The 21,667-nt window shown below is 41.6% G+C and overlaps 1 protein-coding gene across 1 annotated transcript in view; it reads left to right on the top strand.

Annotated features, from left to right (window-relative positions):
- Window positions 1-1,572: 1,572 nt before the first annotated feature.
- Window positions 1,573-21,667, top strand: part of gnal (guanine nucleotide binding protein (G protein), alpha activating activity polypeptide, olfactory type) — a 65,869-nt gene continuing 45,774 nt past the window's right edge. Inside the window, exons 1-4 of the mRNA XM_079488015.1 lie at window positions 1,573-2,056; window positions 2,275-2,347; window positions 3,011-3,065; window positions 3,180-3,299. Coding sequence (XP_079344141.1) covers window positions 1,918-2,056; window positions 2,275-2,347; window positions 3,011-3,065; window positions 3,180-3,299 — 387 coding nt within the window. The 5' untranslated portion in view covers window positions 1,573-1,917. The remainder of the gene's footprint in view (window positions 2,057-2,274; window positions 2,348-3,010; window positions 3,066-3,179; window positions 3,300-21,667) is intronic.

Genomic DNA, 21,667 nt, shown 5'->3' with positions numbered 1-21,667 from the left:
TTTATGTTTAAAACAAAAACATCTGCCAATGGGGTAGTAAAAATCATCTTGAACTACAGTAAATTCAAGTTTTGCACCCCGTTTGAGCTTTGTGCTGGCTATGTGTGTGCATTTTTGTTAGATCTTTGTATTGTAACATTGCCAAACTCTCTCGGTTCAAATGTACCCTTTATTATATAGGTAGAATGCTACCAATATAGTAGATTACTACATTATGTACTATATCTAGCTTTAGTCTTGTCTCTGATGTAGGCCTATATCAGATTTGGATCCACTCACTTTCAAGATCGTCAGCTCAAAGACTCCCACGGTGCTTTTGTAATATATCATTGAGCAATTATCTATTAATGCGAATGCTTGCATGCACACAAACAAAAAAAACAGTGCTTTCAAAGGCCAAATAACCTAGCATCTGTGTAATGTCTATTCAAATCCTGCATTATTCAATGAATTAAAGGCAGCCTTTCCAGCTTTTAGGTTCAGTCTTTGTAATTTATTTGTGTATATAAAACAAATACACAAATATAATATATAAATTTGTCAAAAAATAACAATTTCTGATGATGTCCACTAGAGGGAGACCAAAACCTTTAGCATTAAAGCCAGTTTCCAATGTACACTCCAGCCTGGAGTGTCCTATACTTGATTTGCATTCATTAGATAGTGGCATTGAAACCCTTTAAGATCAATTTTGCATTGCATTTTCATATTTCGCACCAAAGATCTTTCCATCATTTTTCAACACCAGTAATCCGGCATTCTGTATCCTTTCATGGTGTACTGAGAAACACAAGCATTAAGTAGGCTATTACATTACATACGTTTTAGTTTTGATGATTCAAAGGCCTTTGAAACATTTCAGTGTTGTGCATTAGCAGATGGAACAGAAATATGAATTATTAAATTAACACTTTGCATAACATATAGCACAACACAGCTCAGTGTACAGCCCTAAAAATAGTAGCAGTTGTATATAAATGTAGGAAGTACATCAAAATCCTATGAAAACTTGAATGTTCATATGTAGGCTATATATTCAGTATCGGAATATAGGATCTTTTCTCCTACATTGGTGCAATATGCAACTGTTACTATCTTTGGTAGCATTCTCTGAGCTGTGTTATGCTGCATATTATGCAAAGTGAAATGCTTAGTTTGCATGATATAAATGATATTGGTATGTACCATCAAGACACAACTGTCACAAAAATTTATCACTTCTGAAACCAGGACTAGTTGTCACAAGGTCAATTTTGGAGTAATTTTAGGTTTTAAAACAAAAGTATGTTATCATGTTGTTTGCAAGTGTTTTGTACTTTGTAAAATCAAAAGTATGTTATCATGTTGTTTGCGAGTGTTTTGTACTTTGTAAAACACAGCATATTAATTATATTTTCATTATAATAAAGCTGTGTAAGGATCAACACGTTTCAAATGATCTAAAGTAGTTTTTTACAATAGTGAAAACTTGATTGAGAGATGCTGATGAATGATTGCATAAGCTTAAAACCCCTAATGATGGGAGGATATGGGAAGGCTGACCTGAGATCAGCAGGTTGAGTGTGAAGTGTCACTTCCTGTAAGCACAGAGAGAGGCAGTGCTGAGTTAAAGGCACGCAAACATAAACAGACACATTACAGCAAAGTAACGAAAGGCAAGAGAGATAGGGAGAGAGACGGAGATCTGAGCTTCAACTGCCTCGTGTCTGATTTTGTACATCGATCATGAATTTGTGGAGAGGATCGGAATAAATCTATCGCGCGGGTTCGTGAAGGGTTAACGCAAAGCCTTATTTCGTGGTACACGGATTTTTTGGCCCCGTTTATTAGCTCGATTCATTTTCAGTCATTACAGACGCTATTTGAGATATTATATAATTATTATTTGGTGTGCGATTGAGGAGAAAGGCTTTAAATATGGGCTGTTTGGGAAACAGCAAGACGGAAGACCAGCGCATCGATGAGAAGGCGCAACGAGAGGCAAATAAAAAGATCGAGAAACAGTTACAGAAAGAGAGACAGGCGTATAAAGCCACGCACCGACTGCTTTTATTAGGTAAGACGGAACAATTTACAACTGATACGTTTACAGCTGATGCAGCATCATCTGTTCAGCGGTCTGGATGTATTATCGTGGACGGATCATTTCTCATTGCGTGGATATGCTCATGTTTGACAAATGCATCATCATGTCTTCTCTCTCTCTCTCGCTCTCTCTCTCGCTCTCTCTCTCTCCCCCTCTGTGTGTGTGTGTGTTCGTGTTTGATTTTAAAGGCGCTGGAGAGTCCGGGAAGAGCACTATAGTGAAACAGATGCGCATCCTGCACGTCAATGGCTTTAACGCAGAGTGAGTGTCTGTTTATTTATCGTTGTTTAGCACTGGGCCAGTATAATTGATACGGCTTTCACATAGGCCATTGTATTTAGACAATGATCGATGTGGATCATGCTTCGGTTGCTTTTTGTGATCAGATCTGACCCTCCGTGGTGTTTCTGTGGCCGTGTCTCAAAACCAAATGTGATGCAGTGTGTAGACACCATCTTTAGGCATCGAAGTCGCGTGCAGCATTCGTGTAGCATTTCAGGCCCTCATCTATGTGCTGCTTACCTAGACAGCATTTTAAGGGCTATTTTTGGCCTTCCTACAGCTTTCCGGGCATCGCATTGGTTTTGGGAATAAAGTATGTATCTTGTGAGCCCAAAAATGCTATCTTGCTCACTGGGCTTTGATGAGCTATTCATGTAATAACAAATTAATAACTGACATAAAGTGAGTATATTCAGAAATCATAGCAGTTGACACGTGAGAATTTGTGATCTACACCACCTTAACAGTAACTCAGGGTAAACCATACCCTGGCATAATACCATGCATATCAAGAATACGGGGTGGTCAGAAGTGAGACGAGTTGCTCTGTGGAGGAATGTAACTTTTACATGTGTTACAAACCAACAAATTCCTTTTGATGTTTTCAATGCGATTTTTATTTCTGCCTCCTGCTTTGTCCAGAGAAAAGCAGCAGAAAATCTTGGATATCCGGAAAAATGTAAAGGATGCCATTGTGGTAAGTCAAATTGGCAAAGAAATGACAGTCTCTCTGACAAGCACTCTTTTCTATCGCATCAGTGTCTTCGCAAATTGATTACACTTTTTTTCATACATTTAATTTTCTTTTTAGACAATAGTGTCTGCTATGACCACCTTAACACCCCCTGTTGCACTCGCCAACCCCTCCAACCATCCCAGCGCAGAGTACATCAGGAGTATAGCTCCACTCTCAGACTTTGACTACACAGAGGTAAGATGCTGAATCTCATTCTAAAGAGATGAACATTATGTTGATGGGAGATTAAAGCAACATAGTAGGACAAAGAATGAAAAGACAGAAAATTACACAACAGCTGATCAGGCCAACATAGGTGATCATTTTACAAAGCTCATCGCCCTGAAAAGCAATGTGTGCTATGATGGGCCAGTTAACCAATGATTGGTCGAATACTGCAAGTGTGTGACGGAAATGTAACCATATTTGAAACATCATGTTCCAAAGCAATTGCACTGACAGGTACGCCCACCTTACTTGCGTAGACATTTGGGGCGGTCTTAGTCAAATCATACCATGATCTGAGGTAGATTTGTGGGGGTGTGGTTACACGATACATTTCAGGCAGGTCTGGGTGAGCATTCACTAGATAGAACACATCTTTAGTTCGACACTTACATTTTTGCAATTGTATGTGTCTAATACATGCATGGGCAACTTATAACCCACCAAAAACACATAAACACGTTTTCACGCGATATGACCCATTTAAACGAGCTACAATAACTTTGAAAACATCCTGTGTGGTCCATTCACTCTCCGCTGAAACCAAACGTGTAGGCTTAGCATTTTAATAAACTGGCATTGATACATTAAATGCAAAATTTAAGTCCACATACTTGTTCCTTTTAATAATGACCTGACATACAGAATATAAACAGTTAGTTTGCCAAGTTACATCATTTATTTACCACTGTATGCTTCTTGATTCTTGTGTTGATTTTGTGATTTTTTAATAGGTAAGTGCTGAATCAGTATAGCGTAGTTTTTAAAGTGGGGCATGACTTCCGATTTAAACGTCATGTTGAAACATCCTGTGTGTGTGGTGCATTCACTTTAATAACTGAATTGCTTTGCTGAAACCAAACTAGCAGGCTTAATGTTTTAATAAACTGGCATTAAGACATTAAATGCTAAATGAAAGACCACATACAAATAACGACTTAACATATAAACAATTGGTCTGCCAAGTAACGCAATGTAATAGAGTGTGTACCCCAGAGTTTGTGTGGGGTTTAGTTGTTTTTAGGTTTAAGGGTAGAAAATGAAGAGTTAGGAGATTCTAAAACTAAATACGTTTGGCTGTGGTTTGTTTAAGGGTTGGATTGGTCATGTTAGAGTGTATCTGTCTCCATGACCCCCCTCCTTTTTGCCTGAGGTCAGATGAAACCATTTTGGTCTGAACAGTTTCCATGTTTGACTCATGAACGTCAAAACAAATACGTACTTGTATTTGAAAATATGTGCATTCAAATACTTATGGCTTGTTGTTCATGTGGGATCTTGTATATGCAAACTTTTACAGAAACAGTTATCGCTATAGACATGACGATGATCTACTGTACCCAGGTAACTAAGACAAAATTATATATTTTTTTTTAAATAATCCCTTAGCCTTGTGTTCACATTGTGAAAGGCATGCCTTGATTACTTTAAAGCAGATTTTTTACTTGACTTACTACTGGCATTAAAGATTTTTAATATTCTTGGCTGTTTGGTTCAAGTGTTTCAAGTATTCAGATTTCTCTTATTTGGAGAAAAACACGCTTAGCCAAAAACAATTTCAGGGAAAATACGAACTAATATATTTCTATTGGATATCAGAAAGAAACTGAATGTCAAGATATATAATATATTTATGAGCCCAACCTTGTTGTATCTTTTTGAATTCTCAATTATTTGTATGCAGGAACAAACAAGAAAAAATATTGTACTAGTAGAAAAACATTTGAGAGTTTATTACAGAAGGCCTGCATTTCCGAGTTTGATGACACTTTCTGGGCAAAATAGTTTGTATTTGGTCCTAGATGGGAGTATGCACAGACGTGTGTGTGTGTGTGTGTGTGTGTGTTTGTATGTGTGTGTGTTTGCTTCTGTTACCTAATTAAAAACTCTTTCTATTGAGTTGGGCTGTCATGAGTTTTATATGGCTGATTCGATCAGTTCAAATTGGCAACAGCTGACATACAGAGGACACACACACAGCTCTCTTCTTTAGTGTTATTGGACTCCTTTTTTGTTGTCTGTCAGTATACACCAGTAAATTTAAGAATGCTTTGAACCATGTATAATATTGAAGTGGAGGCAGGTTTAGCTTTTAAATGATTGTTAATGTAGTTTGTTTGACAATGGAAGCTTTTGATGGTGTGTGTATAAGCTAATATGATGGTGTTTGTATTTGGGCCGCAGTGCTTTCTCCATTAATTAGGCTCTTTATGTAATGGTATATTGATTTTTGTTAGTAAACATGCTGGCTTAGCACTGGACAGATACGAGCGGACAGGGGTTGTCCATCCTGCTGAAGCATGTGCCAGAGAGCATGTTCAATTTTCCATCCCAGATGTAGTGGCGGAAAGTTAGGGTATCACTTGCAGAATGTGTGAAAATGTGAATAATTTTAACAAAATAAGAGAGATCATACAAATGCATGTTATTTTTTATTTAGTAATGTCCTGAATAAGATATTTTACATAAAATATATTTACATATAGTCCACAAGACAAAGAATAGGCTAGCTAAAATTATTTCAAAGTTCAAAAGTTTAGGAACCCTTATGTTTTTAATGTTTTTCTGTATGTGTGGTTACCTGGGTTGTTCAAGAGTCCCTTGTTTGTTCTGAACAGTTCAACTGAGCCCTGCTCTTCAGAAAAATTCTACAGGTCCGGCAGATTCTTCAGCATCTTTTGCATATTTGACCTCTTTCCAGCAGTGACTGTATGATTTTGAGTTACATATTTTCACACTGAGGACAATTGAAGGATTCAAACACAACAATAACAATAAGTTCACACCTTCACTGATGCTCCAGAAGGGTCCGTCTTTGCTCTTGGTTGTTGAAGGAGATTGCCTGAGCTGGAACTGAATCAGTCAAGTCCACAGGATCTTGCAGGAGGATGGCACATGAAGTCATCAGGATCTTGCAGGAGGATGGCACATTAAATCCACAGGATCTTGCCGGAGAATTGCACATTAAGTCCTCAGGTTCACGCAGGAGGTTGGCACGTGCCGATCAGCTGGTGCTGGTATAATGTGTAGTTTCCTCTGGACGGGTATACCAATGGTCCCGATGGGCAGTCAGTCCGCAGGTTCTCACAGGAGGATGACAGTAGGTGGTCAAACTTGAGGCATCACGAGGTAGGGGAGGAAGGCAGAATGAATAATTAGCGTAGCTACTGTTCATTACTTTGAAACTTTGCTAAAAAGATGTGATTTTAATCTAGATTTGGGAGAACTAGGAGAGTGTGTCTGACCCTCACATCGTCTCAGGAAGGCTATTCTAGAGTTTAGGTGCTTCATATGAGAAAGCTCTACCCCCATTGGTGGATTTAGTTATTCTAGGTACTTCCGGAAGTCCAGTGTTTTGTGATCATAAAGAGCTTGATGGGTTGTAAGCGGGAGCTAAACTGTTTAATGCTTTAACTTCAAAACAAACAAAAGACTCATGAACAACTATCAGAGCACAAACTGTCATAGATCATCCAGGTAACCACACACAGTATTAACAAGACATTTAAGCCGAAAATGAACATTCTGTTATCATTTACTCACCTTCAAGTTTTTCCAAATCTGTATAAATATCTTTGTTCTGATTAAACACAGAGAAAGATATTTGGAAGAATGCTTATAACCAAATCGATCTTGCCCCCCATTGACTTCCATAGTCAATTTTCATTTTTGCGTGAAGTATCCCTTTAAGAACCAAGGCTGCCCAAACAGTTTTTTTAACAATTTCAGCAATCTTTTCTCCTGTGGACTAAATTTAAACATCTTTCGTGTAAAATATCTTACTCAGGACATTAATAAATAACATGCATTTTGTATGATATCTCTTATTTTGTAAAAATTATTCACATTTTCACACATTCTGCAAGGGGTTCCCAAACTTTCGCACGCCACTGTATATTACTTATTTTTCTTCAGCTGAACACAAACAAATAATGTATTTTGTATCTGGTACTAAACATAGCAAAGCAATTTGTTTTAAAGAGAAGTTATATATTCTGTGAAACAAATATTTTGAGCTTGTTTAGAAGTGTTAACCAAGCAAATCCGAGCAACGCGAAATAGGGCAACACAACCTTTAAAGCTCATTTGTTCTCTTATGTCTCCTGACTAAATGACATATGTGTGTTTTTTCACGAGAGTTGTCGATTTGCCACCACATTTTAATGTATTACTCTGATGTGCTTCTATACATCTCAGTTTCATTATCATTTACGCATTTGGCAGACACTTTTACCCGAAGCGACTTGCAGCGCCTTTAGTGTACACAGGTCACCCACGAGCTACTTCAACACATTTCAGTTTCAATATACATTACAGCTTTGAACATGGCTGGTAATTGTATTTTAGTTTACTGTTATATCACTTTAAAACAGTTGTAGCTAACATGTTTCAAGCTTATAGTGTTTATTAGTGATCTTTGCTCATTTAAGCATCCCATTTTATCTAATACTATCATCAGAAACTTCAGAAGCATTTTTATTTTCACCTAACCATTATACCTGTAAGTATGTGTCACACAACCTATGGCACTTCTTACATTAAAGCCATAGACAAGAATTGCTTGGCAACAAACTCATTGAAATCTGCATTCCGTAACCATTTTGGTTGAAAATAAAGTACATGACTACATAAAAATCTTTTCATCTTTCACAATGAATCTTTTTAGATTCACAGTGGTAAGCTTTTTATAATTATTAGGGATGCAATGGATCACAAAACTCACAGTTCAGAACAAATTTACTGATTTTGTGAATGAAGTTTTGAAAATACCTTGAAGATATCAAAACATTAATTTAGCAGAGAATCTTGTTTCATAACCATCATGATTTCTTAAGACCATCATGGAAAAAGCACCTCTCACCTTCTTCATAATATGCTTTTTGAATTGGGGAGTAATTTATCTATCTAGTAATTAGAATAAGTCTTAAAGGTTATGATAAACAAATAGATATTATAAAAACGCACCGCAGAGTAAACAGCTGTCAAATGGATCTCCAGAGATTAGATTATAAATTTGACAGGTGTTATGAGGTGGCGATCATAAAGTATCTCGACTGACTTTCTCTTATCTTCTTAAATGCGTTACTGAATTATGAGTGAGCGGCGTGTTTGTGTGTGGATCTGGTTATTTGTGCTTTGACTCAACACAACATTACTATAACTTCACAGCTATTTCAGGCAGCGGTTTAAATTAAGATATCGGCTATACGGAAGAATGCGCTTTCATATTATACTCGTCGAGATATTTAAGAGAGAGAATAAAATCTGCTAGGTAAATCTAAAATATTTACTCTATGATGAATAAAATGAGTTAATCACATGTCACATGCATTCCGAATCGTAGAGCATGATCCATACGGATTAACCGTAATCCGTTTCACCACTAATAATTTATAATTTAATTGCTGGGGTTGAATTTTGCAGGCAATGTCAGGTTGATTTGTCGTTCACATTATAAGGCTACATCCCGTTAGGAAGAGGAACCAGCTGCTAGACTGTTGCCAAGTTGCGTTTTCTGTCAGCTAGTTTTTAATGGCCCTCTGGCTGGTTTTGCACACACAGCATTCCTGATGGCAGCATTCAGAACATGTTCTAACAGTTGCTTTCTTAGAATATAAACTTGTCACTCACAACTAGATTGCAGATTTTAATGGAATTTAATCTCTTTATACTTCGATTATGTCCGAGGAAACATCAAGAAACCTTGAGCTGAGTCTGTGCCAAATCACGAGTTATCAGCTGTGCTTTTAAGAGGCGGCAATAACTGCGATCTAAAGGGATCTTTTGTCACAAAATGATGTAATATTAAGACCGAGCACACTGTAAAAACAACTAGTAAGATTTACATAATTTTTATGTGACAAAAAATGAAGTAAAATTTATATGAAAAAACTGTGGAGATATTGCGCAAATTAACACAAAATATGAAGTGAATCCTATAGTTGCTTTTAACAGTGTATGACACACTTTGTCTTAAGCGTACTTTGTAAAGGTAAGTGCTGATGGTAATGTTGCAAGCGTTAACTGAGCATTGAACGTGCCGCTGTTTCCGCAGAAAAATATGTGATTGCGAGATGAGACTGTCTGTCTCAATCTCACTCCTAAGGTTTTGAGGGGTTCTCATTAAATTAATCTGGTGCTATAAATAGTCATTCATTTCAGTGCTGACTCGCTGTGTTCTGATGTTTGACAGTCGTTACTAAGGAGTCTCATTTGAATCCACAGACAGATCTAAGATCTAATGCATGTCGAACAAGTGCAAAACAATTTGAAAGCTTAATAAAGCAAGGAAACCATAAAAACGTTCCTGATAATTATACCTTTATTTTAATTTGATCAGGTATGGGATATTTTGAGCAAAGCTCTTAAAAAATGTTTTCTGTTTTCAGATTGGGCTTGATTGCTGCGGTCCGAACTTGAGTGCTATTGTTCCTTGCGCCCCCTGCACATTGGTTTGGTTTCCCACTCAAATTGATTCTGTCGAACCCTGGTGGGTTCGTCTTACATCATCAAAAATGTATTTACTGTATGCGCGTTGCATGCAGACAGACTCCGTGCATCCGGGTCCGTGTTACTTTCATATTCATGTGAACATGGCCACAGTTCGAGAGCAACCGAGCTCAGACCGTCTCCTTCCGGTAGTCTCGGGTTCTGTAGCCAGGTGCGCACCTGGGTTCGCTTGACAGCTTTCACATTAGCGATTTTTCATGCGATCCATCCCCCGTTCCGAACAAAACTTCAACTGTGAAAGCCACCTTAGTGTACCTGTATTACTCAAACTTTGTGTGGGATGAAAGAAATGCTTCACCCAAATACATTTTAATATACTTTCCAAATCTGTATAAATTTCTTTGTTCTGATGAACACAGAGAAAGATGTTTGGAAGAATGCTTATAAACAGACCCCCATTGACTACCATAGAAGGAAAACATACAATGGTAGTCAAAAGTGCCCCAGAACTGTTTGCTGACCTACATTCTTCAAAATGCCTTTTGTATTCAACAGAAAAATAATTATAAAGTAATTTTTCCTACTATGTGAGTGTATTTAAAATAACAATGTGAACTTGCAATTGCTATACTTGTGGTACAGTCAGCTCAGCCGCTGTTCAGCCGCGCGCTCCCAAATCACTGCTGGCAGTGCGAACCGCCATAAACACTAGTGCTTATAGGCGGTGCAGACGCATGCGAATGTTGAAACCTGTCTGTCTAGAAAAAAAGTGGGAAAGTAGTACCGGTGGATGGAAAACACGCTGTCTATGAATGGCCGGGCCGGTCACTGTGGCTCACAGCACGCACATATTTTGTGCAGTTATTTACGTGTTCTATACAGTAATGAAAACAGGATGCACCACAACAAAATGTGCACTCACACAAATGCTCCCAAATATATTTTGAGGTTGCACAAGTTCAATTTATGTAGCATATGCGACCTAAAGTGTTGCAATTATGAGCCCAGCACTCCCATCATGCCAAGAGATCTCGTCACACCCCTATTAAATACGTTATCTCCTTTGGCAAAGATGAAGCCAGAGTCTTCGCTTTAGTGAACACGAAGTGGATTGGTCCTGCCCATATTCCATGTTGACCCCTTTTTATAACACCTTATAACTAACTTAAACCAAACTTATTCGAAAAACTAACACTTGGACATACGTACATACAGAAAAGATCTTTGGGAAACATTATTTGAAGTGTAATTGGATCTTATAATTTGGCTTCTGTCCCATTTGTTTACATAAAGAGGGCCGGGTTTATGACCTCTCCTGCAGCCAGCCACCAGGGGGCAAACAAAGAGCCCGCAGACTAACTTTTAGGCATACCCAATCTGTACATATTCACAGTTTTTTGTGGAACCATTCAGCCCCCCATAAAAAAACCTAATTTACTCACCCTAATGCCATATATAGCCATACATATTCTGGCTGTTCCTAGCTTTCTAATGCTATTGAATAGTGCATATATCCATCATAAAAGTAAGCTATTTACTTTCATAATACACATTTTTGATTATAACGTGTATAATACCTTGTCTGCACATGACGTCATGTTAACTGCTTTGCTGTTGCGCGAAATGCAGATGGAGGGCAGTATCATATTCTGCTTTTCCACTGCATGGTACGTTAAGGCTCAGTACGACTTCGCACAGCTCACTTTACTTCGGCTCTTTTTTCTTTTCCACTGCTGTTTAGAACCGCTTCAAAGTGGGTGGGATTAAAGATCATCCGTCATAGTTGCACCGTCTCTTCTGCAGGGTCATAATCCTAAACGTGAAACTAACAAACACACAACACAAGAGCAATGGGTTATATGGATGGCGGATGACAGCAAAACAAAAAACGTACTGCTGAAAATACCAGAGAGTTTGAGAACTTGTACAAAGAGCAACAACATTTAGTTTGCTTAATGGCACACAAGAGTGCAATGGGTTTAGGGTTTTAAACGTTACAGTATATCACTGTCATATTCTCGTGTCACAAATCTAGTGATGGTGGTAATGAGGATTCTCTCAGACCAATCAGTGATCTGTAATTTTGGAACCAGTACGGTTCGCTTGGAGCCATACCATGCATTGGAAAAGCTGCAATATGATGACATTATATTTACAAATGATTAAACCAAATTGCCTGTTTGTGACAATTGAACGTAGTTTCTTACCTTAAAAGGTAAAGGGCTTTTCCTCAGGGAAGGTCTTTATTCAGTAAAAATGAGCTAATAAAAGTTCCCTTTCTGTCGGTCTCTCGACGTTGTGTCGAACCGACAGATGGGGTTCGCCCTTGAGAACTAATCATCTTCTGACTATTTTGAAAAGGCCAATGAAAAATCCGCAACCGGATATCCGGGTATAAAAGGGGAGCCGGCATGCTCATTCATTCACCTTTTGTTCTTCGGAGCCTTCGCATCGAATGACTAGCGAAGCTGATATCTTGACGTGGTGCAGCGGATTGTCCCTTCCAGTGATCATCCCCCCCGGCGTTTCAGCAGTTCCAGAGGTGTTCGAGAAAGAGATAATTTCTAAAAGAGCAAATTTCTTCAGCGTGGCATGTCCCGCTGCTCTCGTGGTTGCGGCTCCCTCATCGAGGAGGGGGACAGACACGATATCTGCGTCAGGTGTTTGGGAATCCAACACGCTGAGGCAGCTTTCGGCCCTGCCGTCAGCGGCGGCGAGCAGCTTGGGTGGCATGGGGATTACCATGAGCGTCAATCCGTCAGCCGATGGTCCGCAGACTGTTCACGCCCCGTCTCGCTCGTCTGGCCGTTCCCGGGAAGGCGGTACCACACCGTCTTACTCCTCCGTCACGCAATCGGACACGATGCGAGACGACGATGAGATGTCCCTCGCAGCATCGGAGGGCGACCTACTGGCATCCGACCCTGACGATTCCTTCGAGCCGTCTCCTCCGGGAGATAGAGCTCAGGAAAAGGCAGACGTTGAGATGTCAGCCATGCTCTCTCGGGCCGCCGCGAGCATCAGGCTGCAGTGCCCCAGCACTCACGGCTGGATAATTGGTACATCGGGTCTGAGTGCGACTCCGAGCCACGCACGACACCTGTGCCATTTTTCCCCGAGGTCCATGAGGAGATCAGCAAGACCTGGAGCGCCCGTCAAGCTGACTCTATTGCCCTCTCTTCCCTCGATGGTGGGGCAGCTAGAGGCTATGTCTATGTCCCCCAGGTGGAACGTGCAGTCGCGGTGCACCTGTGCCCGCAGACGGCGGCCACGTGGAGGTCTCGACCTAGACTCCCGTCTAAGCCTGGACAAGCTGCCTCAGCTCTTCATGCCATGGCCATCCTGCAGGTCCATCAGGCCAAGGCACTGAAAGAGCTCCACGAGGGTAAGACCGACCCAAAGGTCATGCAGGAGCTCCGCACTGCCACCAACCTCGCCCTCCGTGCGACTAAGGTGACCTCTTCAGGCGGCAACCAGCGGTCCCCCTGAAACTTTTTCAGAGGCTCCTGGTACACATGGTGTCCTCGGTTGGGGTAATTCCCCTCGGGTTGATGCACATGAGACCGCTTCAGCACTGGCTACAGAGACGAGTTCCCTGGAGAGCGTGGCACACAGGCAGGAGGCGGATCGTCATTACGCCTCTCTGCCGTCGTATCCTAACCCCGTGGTCATCAATGACCTTCTTACGGACTGGCGTCCCCCTGGGGCAGGTCCCGAGGCGTGTCGTGGTAACAACCGACGCCTCCCTACAGGGTTGGGGTGTGGTGCGCAAAGGGCACGCAGTGTCAGGCCGCTAGACGGGGCCCACCTGTGCCGGCATATCAACTGCCTGGAGTTGCTAGCTGTTCTGCTTGCACTGAAGGGACTACGGTCCCTCGTGCAGGGCCAGCAAGTACTGGTCCGATCAGGCAGCACAACTGCCGTAGCGTATATCAACCATCAGGGTGGCATTCGCTCACGGCAGTTAACGCAATTTGCTTGACGCCTCCTCTTGTGGAGTCAGCAGGTGACGAAGTCTCTGCATGCCACTTACATACCGGGCAACCTGAACCAGACAGCCGACGCGCTCTCTCGTCAGTTGACGCCCCGTGGAGAGTGGCGACTCCACCCCCGTGCAGTCCAGCTTATTTGGGTGCAGTTTGGGCGGGCACAGGTGGACCTGTTTGCCTCCCAGGACAACACCCATTGCCCGCTATGGTACTCCCTGTCCGAGGGTCCCCTCGGTACGGATGCTCTAGCGCACAGCTGGCCATGGGACAAGCGGAAGTACGCCTTCCCCCCAGTGAGCCTCATTGCACAGGTCCTGGCAAGATCAGGGAAGAGGAGCATCAAGTGATACTAGTTGCGCCTTACTGGCCCAACCGGACTTGATCCTCACAGCTAATGCTCTGACGACAACCCCCCCCTGGCCAGTTCCCCTGACGAAGGACCTTCTCTCGCAGGGGAAGGGCACGTTGTGGCACCCGAGACCAGACCTCTGGAACCTCCACGTCTGGCTCCTGGATGGGACGAGGAGCTAGAGCACCTGCCACAAGGCGGCTGTACGCCTTTAAGTGGCGCCTTTTCTCGTCTTGGTGTTCTTCTCGCAGAGAAGACCCACGGAATTGCTCGGTCAGGCACGTACTGTCCTTCCTGCAGGAGAGGTTGGAGAGTAATCTCTCCCCTTCCACACTGAAAGTATATGTAGCCGCTATCGCCGCTCATCACGAGCCAGTTGTGAGGGTGAGGGCCAGGTGAGACTGGCGGCCGGTAGGGTGTACGCCTGCGAAGAGCGCCATCCCCCTCTTTAGGTGGGTCAGTGCACTATCATCTGCCTCCCTTCTTTCCCCTCGGGTGAAGAATAGGCAGTCCATCCATCACTAAGCACTCAAGGCAACGGGCTCAGCGGAGCAGCCTGCCACCTTTGGCGGGCCCAAGCTGAGTTACCCTCATGTAGCTTTAACCGACCTCAGTGCTCCAGACGTAGTAACCCCCCCAGCAAGGTGGTTCCGTCTGAGATTCCATCATGAGTTAGTTCCCCTCCTGGAACCCATGACCTTCCCCAGGTGGACATCCACCTTGCGGCATCCCGCACATACCTCCCATGCTCTTCCCTGCCGGTAAGACCATGTTGATGTTTCCACTGTATTCCCCCCTGAGGGTGGGAAGTGGTCTCCGTAGCGCACCTCCCCATTGAGGGAATAGCGCTTACCCAGGGGTCCTACGGTACCGGACGGCTCTCGCCAATGGAGCCGTCTGAGGTGGCCGAGGGCAGGGGCTACTCATCTTTTCTAAAGCTCTGGGACCCCTGCCTACCTACTGGGAGGTTACAATCTCGCGACAGCGCTTACCTCTGACTCGCCTAGGCCGGTCAACGTAGCTTCGCGATAGATTGTGACGCGGCTAGTGCTGTGGCGTTTTCAATAGGAACCCCATCTGTCGGTTCGACACAACGTCGAAGACCGACAGAAAGGGAACGTCTCGGTTACGTATGTAACCTCTGTTCCCTGATGGAGGGAACCAGACGTTGTGTCCTTCATGCCACAACAATAGCCGTCCGCTGCAGCAGTCACGAGATGCTCTCAGGCTCCTCGGCACAAAAGGTGAATGAATGAGCACCTTTTATATCCGGGGGTGGAGCCCGGCATGCAAATTTAAATCCTTTTCAAAATAGTCAGAAGATGATTGGTTCTCAAGGGCGAACCCCATCTGTCGGTTCGACACAACGTCTCGTTCCCTCCATCAGGGAACAGAGGTTACGTACATAACCGAGACGATTTCAAATTCGCATTTCATGTCCAGTTTCTTTCTCATGGGGCAAGTAGCCGTGTAATAAGCGGGATAATGTACAAGCAGCCGGCAGGAACAGATTAGGACTTTGATGTGACTTTCAAAGTGCAGCGCAAACCGCAAGTGTCTTATGGCACTCTTTTGATAACAGAAATTGCGATATGCCAACTTGCTATTGTAAACAAAAGCTCATGACATTTGTCCCGTTCCATCACATCCCAAAGATGCTCTATTGGGTTGAGATCTGGTGAGCCATTTTAGTACAGTGAACTCATTGTCATGTTCAAGAAATCAATTTGAAATGATTCGAGCTTTGTGACATGGTGCATTATCCTGCTGGAAGTAACCATCAGAGGATGGGTACATGGTGGTCATAAAGGGATGGACATGGTCAGAAACAATGCTCAGGTAGGCCGTGGCATTTAAACGATGCCAATTGGCCCTAAGGGGCCTAAAGTGTGCCAAGAAAACATCCCACAAACCATTACACCACCACCAGCAGCCTGCACAGTGGTAACAAGGCATGATGGATCCATGTTCTCATTCTGTTTATGCCAAATTCGCCAAATTCTGTTGATGCTAGAGGTCAGAGGAGAATGGGCTGAATTACAATGAATAATAAAAAACAAATATATGTAAACCATCATACTGGCAGCGGCCTTCAGTTGACTGGACAGCTGAAAAAATATGCATCATAAAAGTGTTTTGCAAGCAAGTATTTTACTTTTTAAATCTCCCAAATGTTATCAAAAAAACATATGCCCAAAAACAACAAAGTTATGACCATTTTCTAAGCATTTGAGCTGCAAGTCACACATATTTACTGTATGTAGAAGTGATTTTATTCTCGTTATGATTACCTTGTAAAATTGGATTGATTCAGTCTTCCGATGAACCAGAGTGGACTCTTCTACAGATAGCCCAGCTGTCGACTGAAATTTAAAAGGCTGATATTCGCACTTCTGTACAGTGGATACATTTAGTTTACTGGTTGTCCATAAATCATACACATAACCTAAAACAATGGCGCCTAAGGCAGGTTAAAAGATTAGTTTTTGACAACGTTGTGACAATTTCACCACACAACGTAGAAACATCAACCTTTTAATCAAGTTGCTACAACGTGCCTAAAAGGTGGGCGACATTGTGTGCTTGCTGGGAAATAGATTAGTGTCAGGTTTTTGTACTCTTTCATTCGTTTAATTTTTTTACAGTTTACAGAATGTGCTGCTGTGGTGGGGAAGATTTTTGTGACAGCAAAAATGAACTGCTGGTGTTCTTCTCTGTAGGCTGCCCTAGTGCTTGAAATGATGTTGAGTCTCTAGACTATGACAACAATTAACCTTGGTTGTCAGAAAGGTTATCCCCTTTTAGAAGCATCATGTAATCGAAAGGAGAGGATGAAGTTGTGATTTTCTGTTTATTATGTCTGAACCAGTAAAGACTTTCCTCCATCTCGTCCATTCTGCTTTTCAATTTCTCCCCATATAAGAATCACGTGACTGTAACCAAGCTGTTCACATGTGCATGCTAGTGATGCAAGGGTCCTCTTCTGGTTAGGGCGGTTTAAGAAATTGTCACTTTAATTGTTTACTTTTGTTGTGGGGCACAAAAATAGATAATACCCTTTTACTCGAGTAATTTTTAAAATAATGACTTTTACAAAATTTTTCAATTTCTCTAGTTACCTGTACTTTTACTTTTTGGCTACTCTACCCACCTCTGGTGCTCACCCTGTGGTCTGTGTGGGTTCTAATGCCCCATACTGTAAAAAAAGCACCGTCCTTCGAAATGAGACGTTAAACTGAGGTCCTGACTCTCTGTGGTCATTAAAAATCTAAATAATTCACATTGTTTATAGATTACTGTGCAGAGTGATTAAATACATTTTAAATAATTGCAAAAAAAGCAACTCCCCAGATGTCAGTCCCATATTAAGAACCCGTGGTCATTCCTCAAAAGGCAATTGGGCAAGCAGGAGCATATGGGAGAGGTTATGAAAAACAAGGCATTATACTGTAAATATTGACTGTTTGCATATATTATGATGTAGCCAATACAAGTCTTTAAAACCTATGATATGATATCATTGTTTTCCAGTATACCATAGAAACATGTGGGAAAATAATCTACACTGAAGCAGCAAACTAGGCAAAACACAAAATATATGTCACTGCCAAAACTTTTAGCCATGACGTAGTGGTATATACAGTAGTTATGCATGTAGTCTAATTATGTTGATGGAACTATATTTCATACAAAGGTTTAGCTTTATTGAAAAACAGTATTATGATTTATAGTGAACTTGACCCGAAATAACCTGTACACGTTACCCTACAACATTATACTGTATGTTGGATTTAGCTCTCATTGTCTAAAATAATGCACAGACAGACATGTGTATTGTATCCAAAAGATCTACAACTTGGAAAAAAAATTAATACAGGTATGCACATTATGCATACATTATGCATGCACTTCTAGGAAATACAACATTTGCAATCATGTTTGCATTTTAACACAATATGCAACATTGCACTCATTGTTCTTTTCAGTTCCTCTCTGTGCGTCTTATCAGAGTGGGTGCTCATGTCTCATAAACTATAAACATGAGCTTGCTGCATCACCAGTAGCTGGCCTTTACACTACCAATCATTAACATTTTTTATTTGGGTGATACATTTTTATCATGACAAAGTTGTAGGCCAAGATTATATTCATATCGTCTCTTTCAATGATCTAGCTTTACTTTGGATTTTGCTCCATGGTTCATATGACCTATTGAAAATAGTTAGCATGACAATAGTTAGGCCTTTCTGATACGATCCACCTTAGGCTCTCCTAGGTTATTAGATTAGATTAGATTCAACTTTATTGTCATTACACATATACAAGTACAGTGTAACGAAATGTAGTTTAGGTCTAACCAGAAGTGCAATTAGCAAGAGCAGGATATACAGTTAGAATAAATACAGAATCCAATATTGAGAAAATATTATACAGTTATGAAAAAATGTTACAGTAGGTATGTTCTATGAAAATATGACAGTAGGTATGTACTATGAACAATATATACAGATGACTATATACTATGAACATTAACACTATGAACATTAATGTACAGGTGGATATGAGCAGATAATATTTTAGACTAAACAATCCTGCAAGTGATTAAGTGTGCATAGATTATTGACATTAGCTGTTAAAGTAACAATGCAGTGGATGAGTTAATGCGGTTATTAAATTTACGGTGCAGTGTACGAGTTAATAATAGGTTGCAGTCCAGAAGATGAGTTAATGCAGTTAATTAGGTTACAGTGCAGTAGATTTGTTAATGCAGTTATTGAGGTTACAGTGCAATAGATGAGTAGATGCAGTTAATAGAGTTACAGTGCAGTAGATAAGTTAATGCAGTTATTGAGGTTACAGTGCAATAGATGAGTAGATGCAGTTAATAGAGTTACAGTGCAGTAGATAAGTTAGTGCAGTTATGAAAGTGGTCCATTAGTGCAAATGAGCATTCAGTTAAATATTTCAGATGTGCAAGTGAGCAGTAAAGAGTGCAAATTATGCTGTGCGTGTGTAAACAGTCCAGTAGAGCAGATAACATGAAGTACTGGTGTGTACAGTTCAGTCATGCATGCAGCCCTGTAGTGTAATGTAAAAGATGTTATAGCAGCTTGGAGTTCAAGGTAAGAGAGGTAGTGGAATCAGTGGGGGGCAGAGTTCAATAATGAAACAGCTCTGGGAAAAAAGCTGTTTCTTAGTCTGCTGGTTCTTGTCCGGAGGCACCGGAAGCGCCTACCGGAAGGCAGGAGAGTAAACAGTCTATGAGCGGGGTGAGAGGAGTCCTTGAGAATGCTGCGAGCTCGACGCAGACAGCGTTTCTTCTGGATGTCCTCAATGGGAGAAAGTGTAGTCCCTGTGATGCGCTGGGCTGTTTTCACCACCCGCTGCAGTGCCTTGCCCTCAGCAACAGAACAGATCCTGTACCAGACTGTGACACAGTTGGTCAGGATGCTCTCTATCGTGCAGCGATGGAAGTTCACCAGGATAGTTCACCAGAAGATGATGAAGACAGTTGGTTCTTCTTCAGTGTCCTTAGAAAGAAGAGACGCTGGTGAGCCTTCCTGATCAGGCATGAGGTGTTGGTGGTCCAGGACAGGTCCTCCGAAATATGAGTCCCCAGGAACTTAAAACTGGAAACACGTTCAACAGCCATCCCATAAATGTGGATGGGGTCGTGTGTGCCTCCTTTCGCCTTCCTGAAGTCCACGATGATCTCCTTTGTCTTGGAGGTGTTAAGGACCAGGTGTTGTCTGAGCACCATGTGGCCAGGTGCTGGACCTCCTCCCTGTATGCAGTCTCATCTTTGTTGCTGATGAGACCAATCACCGTTGTATCGTCTGCAAACTTGATGGAGTTAGATCCGTTCACAGGCCTGCAGTCGAGTGTGAAAAGGGAGTAGAGAAAGGGGCTCAGTACGCAGCCCTGTGGTACACCAGTGTTGAGGGTGGTGGTGGTGGAGCAGATTGTGGCCTAACCTAACGAGCTGAGGCCTGTTCGTCAGGAAGTCCATAATCCAGTTGCAGGTAGGGTTTTTAATGGGCTTGGTCAGCTGTAACACTCAGGTGCAGTTGCAGCAGAAATTAAGACTCGACAGGCCAGGGAAACATGTGTACGATCTATTGCCCATGGTAGCCTTACTTTACTGTTTTTATCTGAAGGGACCTAATAAATCCCAGCTTCTGTTGCTATCTTTAGAAATGTGTGCATTCAGTTGTTTTCTGCATATGTTGGCTGCAGTGGTGTAATATACTTCATATATATCTATGGTTTTAATGACACCCCAACATTAAACACCCCAAAGGACACTCACTTCCAGATTAACATAAAATATATGAATGAGTGAACGAGTGAATGATGGAACGAGTAAATGAGATCACTTACCACTCACGATTAGCTAAGTAAATGTTAAAGCGCATTAATCACATGATTCTTCTGTGATTAATCGCATTGCCATGCGTAAAATTCAATAATGAATTCAAAAGTAGTGTATTGGATTTAACTGGTACTGTTATATGAACAAAAGTAGAATAAGATTTGGTTTACAAACACTTTCAACACCTTATTTTACAACAATATTTCCTTTACAAAGGAGCAGTTAACAGTTTTAACTTTAAATATTTCTTCTAAATCTCTAAATATGAAACCAAAGCTATCTGCCACTGCCAGGGCATTAAAGGGATAGTTCACCCCAAAAAAAATCTCAGGTTGTTTAAAACCGATATACACTTATTTGTTCTGTTAAAAACAAAGAAAGATATTTGTAAGAATGTTAGCAATTTTCATTTCTGTGACACCATCCTTTATGTTATTCAGTTTGCGTTTTAATAGGACATTAGGAAGGCAGATTTTTGGGTTCTTTCATGACATTTGCTCTAATTCAGTAGTCTGGTGAAGTCTGACAACCTCTTTGTGAATTAATAGGTTTTACATCTGGTGCAGCTGTATTCTCACAGTAAAGAAGCATCGGAGAGCACTTTTAGGCTGGTTAAAAAAAGTGACTTCATTCCTCTTTGCTCTCTGTAAGTGTGCCATGAGATTCACCTGCCTGTGTGTTTGCCGTCTGTGATATTGCCTGTACTTTCGTCTGTCTGTGTGAGCCCGAGAGATTAGTTTAGTGCTCAGTGGTGACAGTAGCACAGGGCTTCTGGGAGACTCTGGTGAGCTCAGGCTGTCATTAGCGTGTTCTCAAGAGGGTCACGAGCGTCCCGCTTAACTCCCTCCTAATGACTCTTTTGTCCGCTCTCTGACTAATGAAGGTGCAGGTAGCAAATGTCTGTGCTAAATGAAAGGTCTCTAATTGTCAGTAAAGTTTGTTTTCATGTTTATCTTTTGTTCACGCTCCCTAGGCACCCCAGTTTGTCACGAGTTTTCCGAAGGGATCTCATCCTCTCCGACTGTGAAGAATTGTGTGTAACAGGAGAACACCACCATTACAAACAGAACGCTGCTGTTGCGTGTCTTTGTGTTTTTCAGTCTTGTTTTCTGTGAGCAGCGCTCTCGGAGAAAACTTGGAAACTCTATGACCACATTCTTAAGCCCTTTTCACACAG

The sequence above is a fragment of the Barbatula barbatula genome (genome assembly GCF_947034865.1).
Source record: "Barbatula barbatula genome assembly, chromosome: 23".
NCBI classification, from domain to species: domain Eukaryota; kingdom Metazoa; phylum Chordata; class Actinopteri; order Cypriniformes; family Nemacheilidae; genus Barbatula; species Barbatula barbatula.
This window is presented reverse-complemented; position numbering and strand designations above follow the sequence as displayed.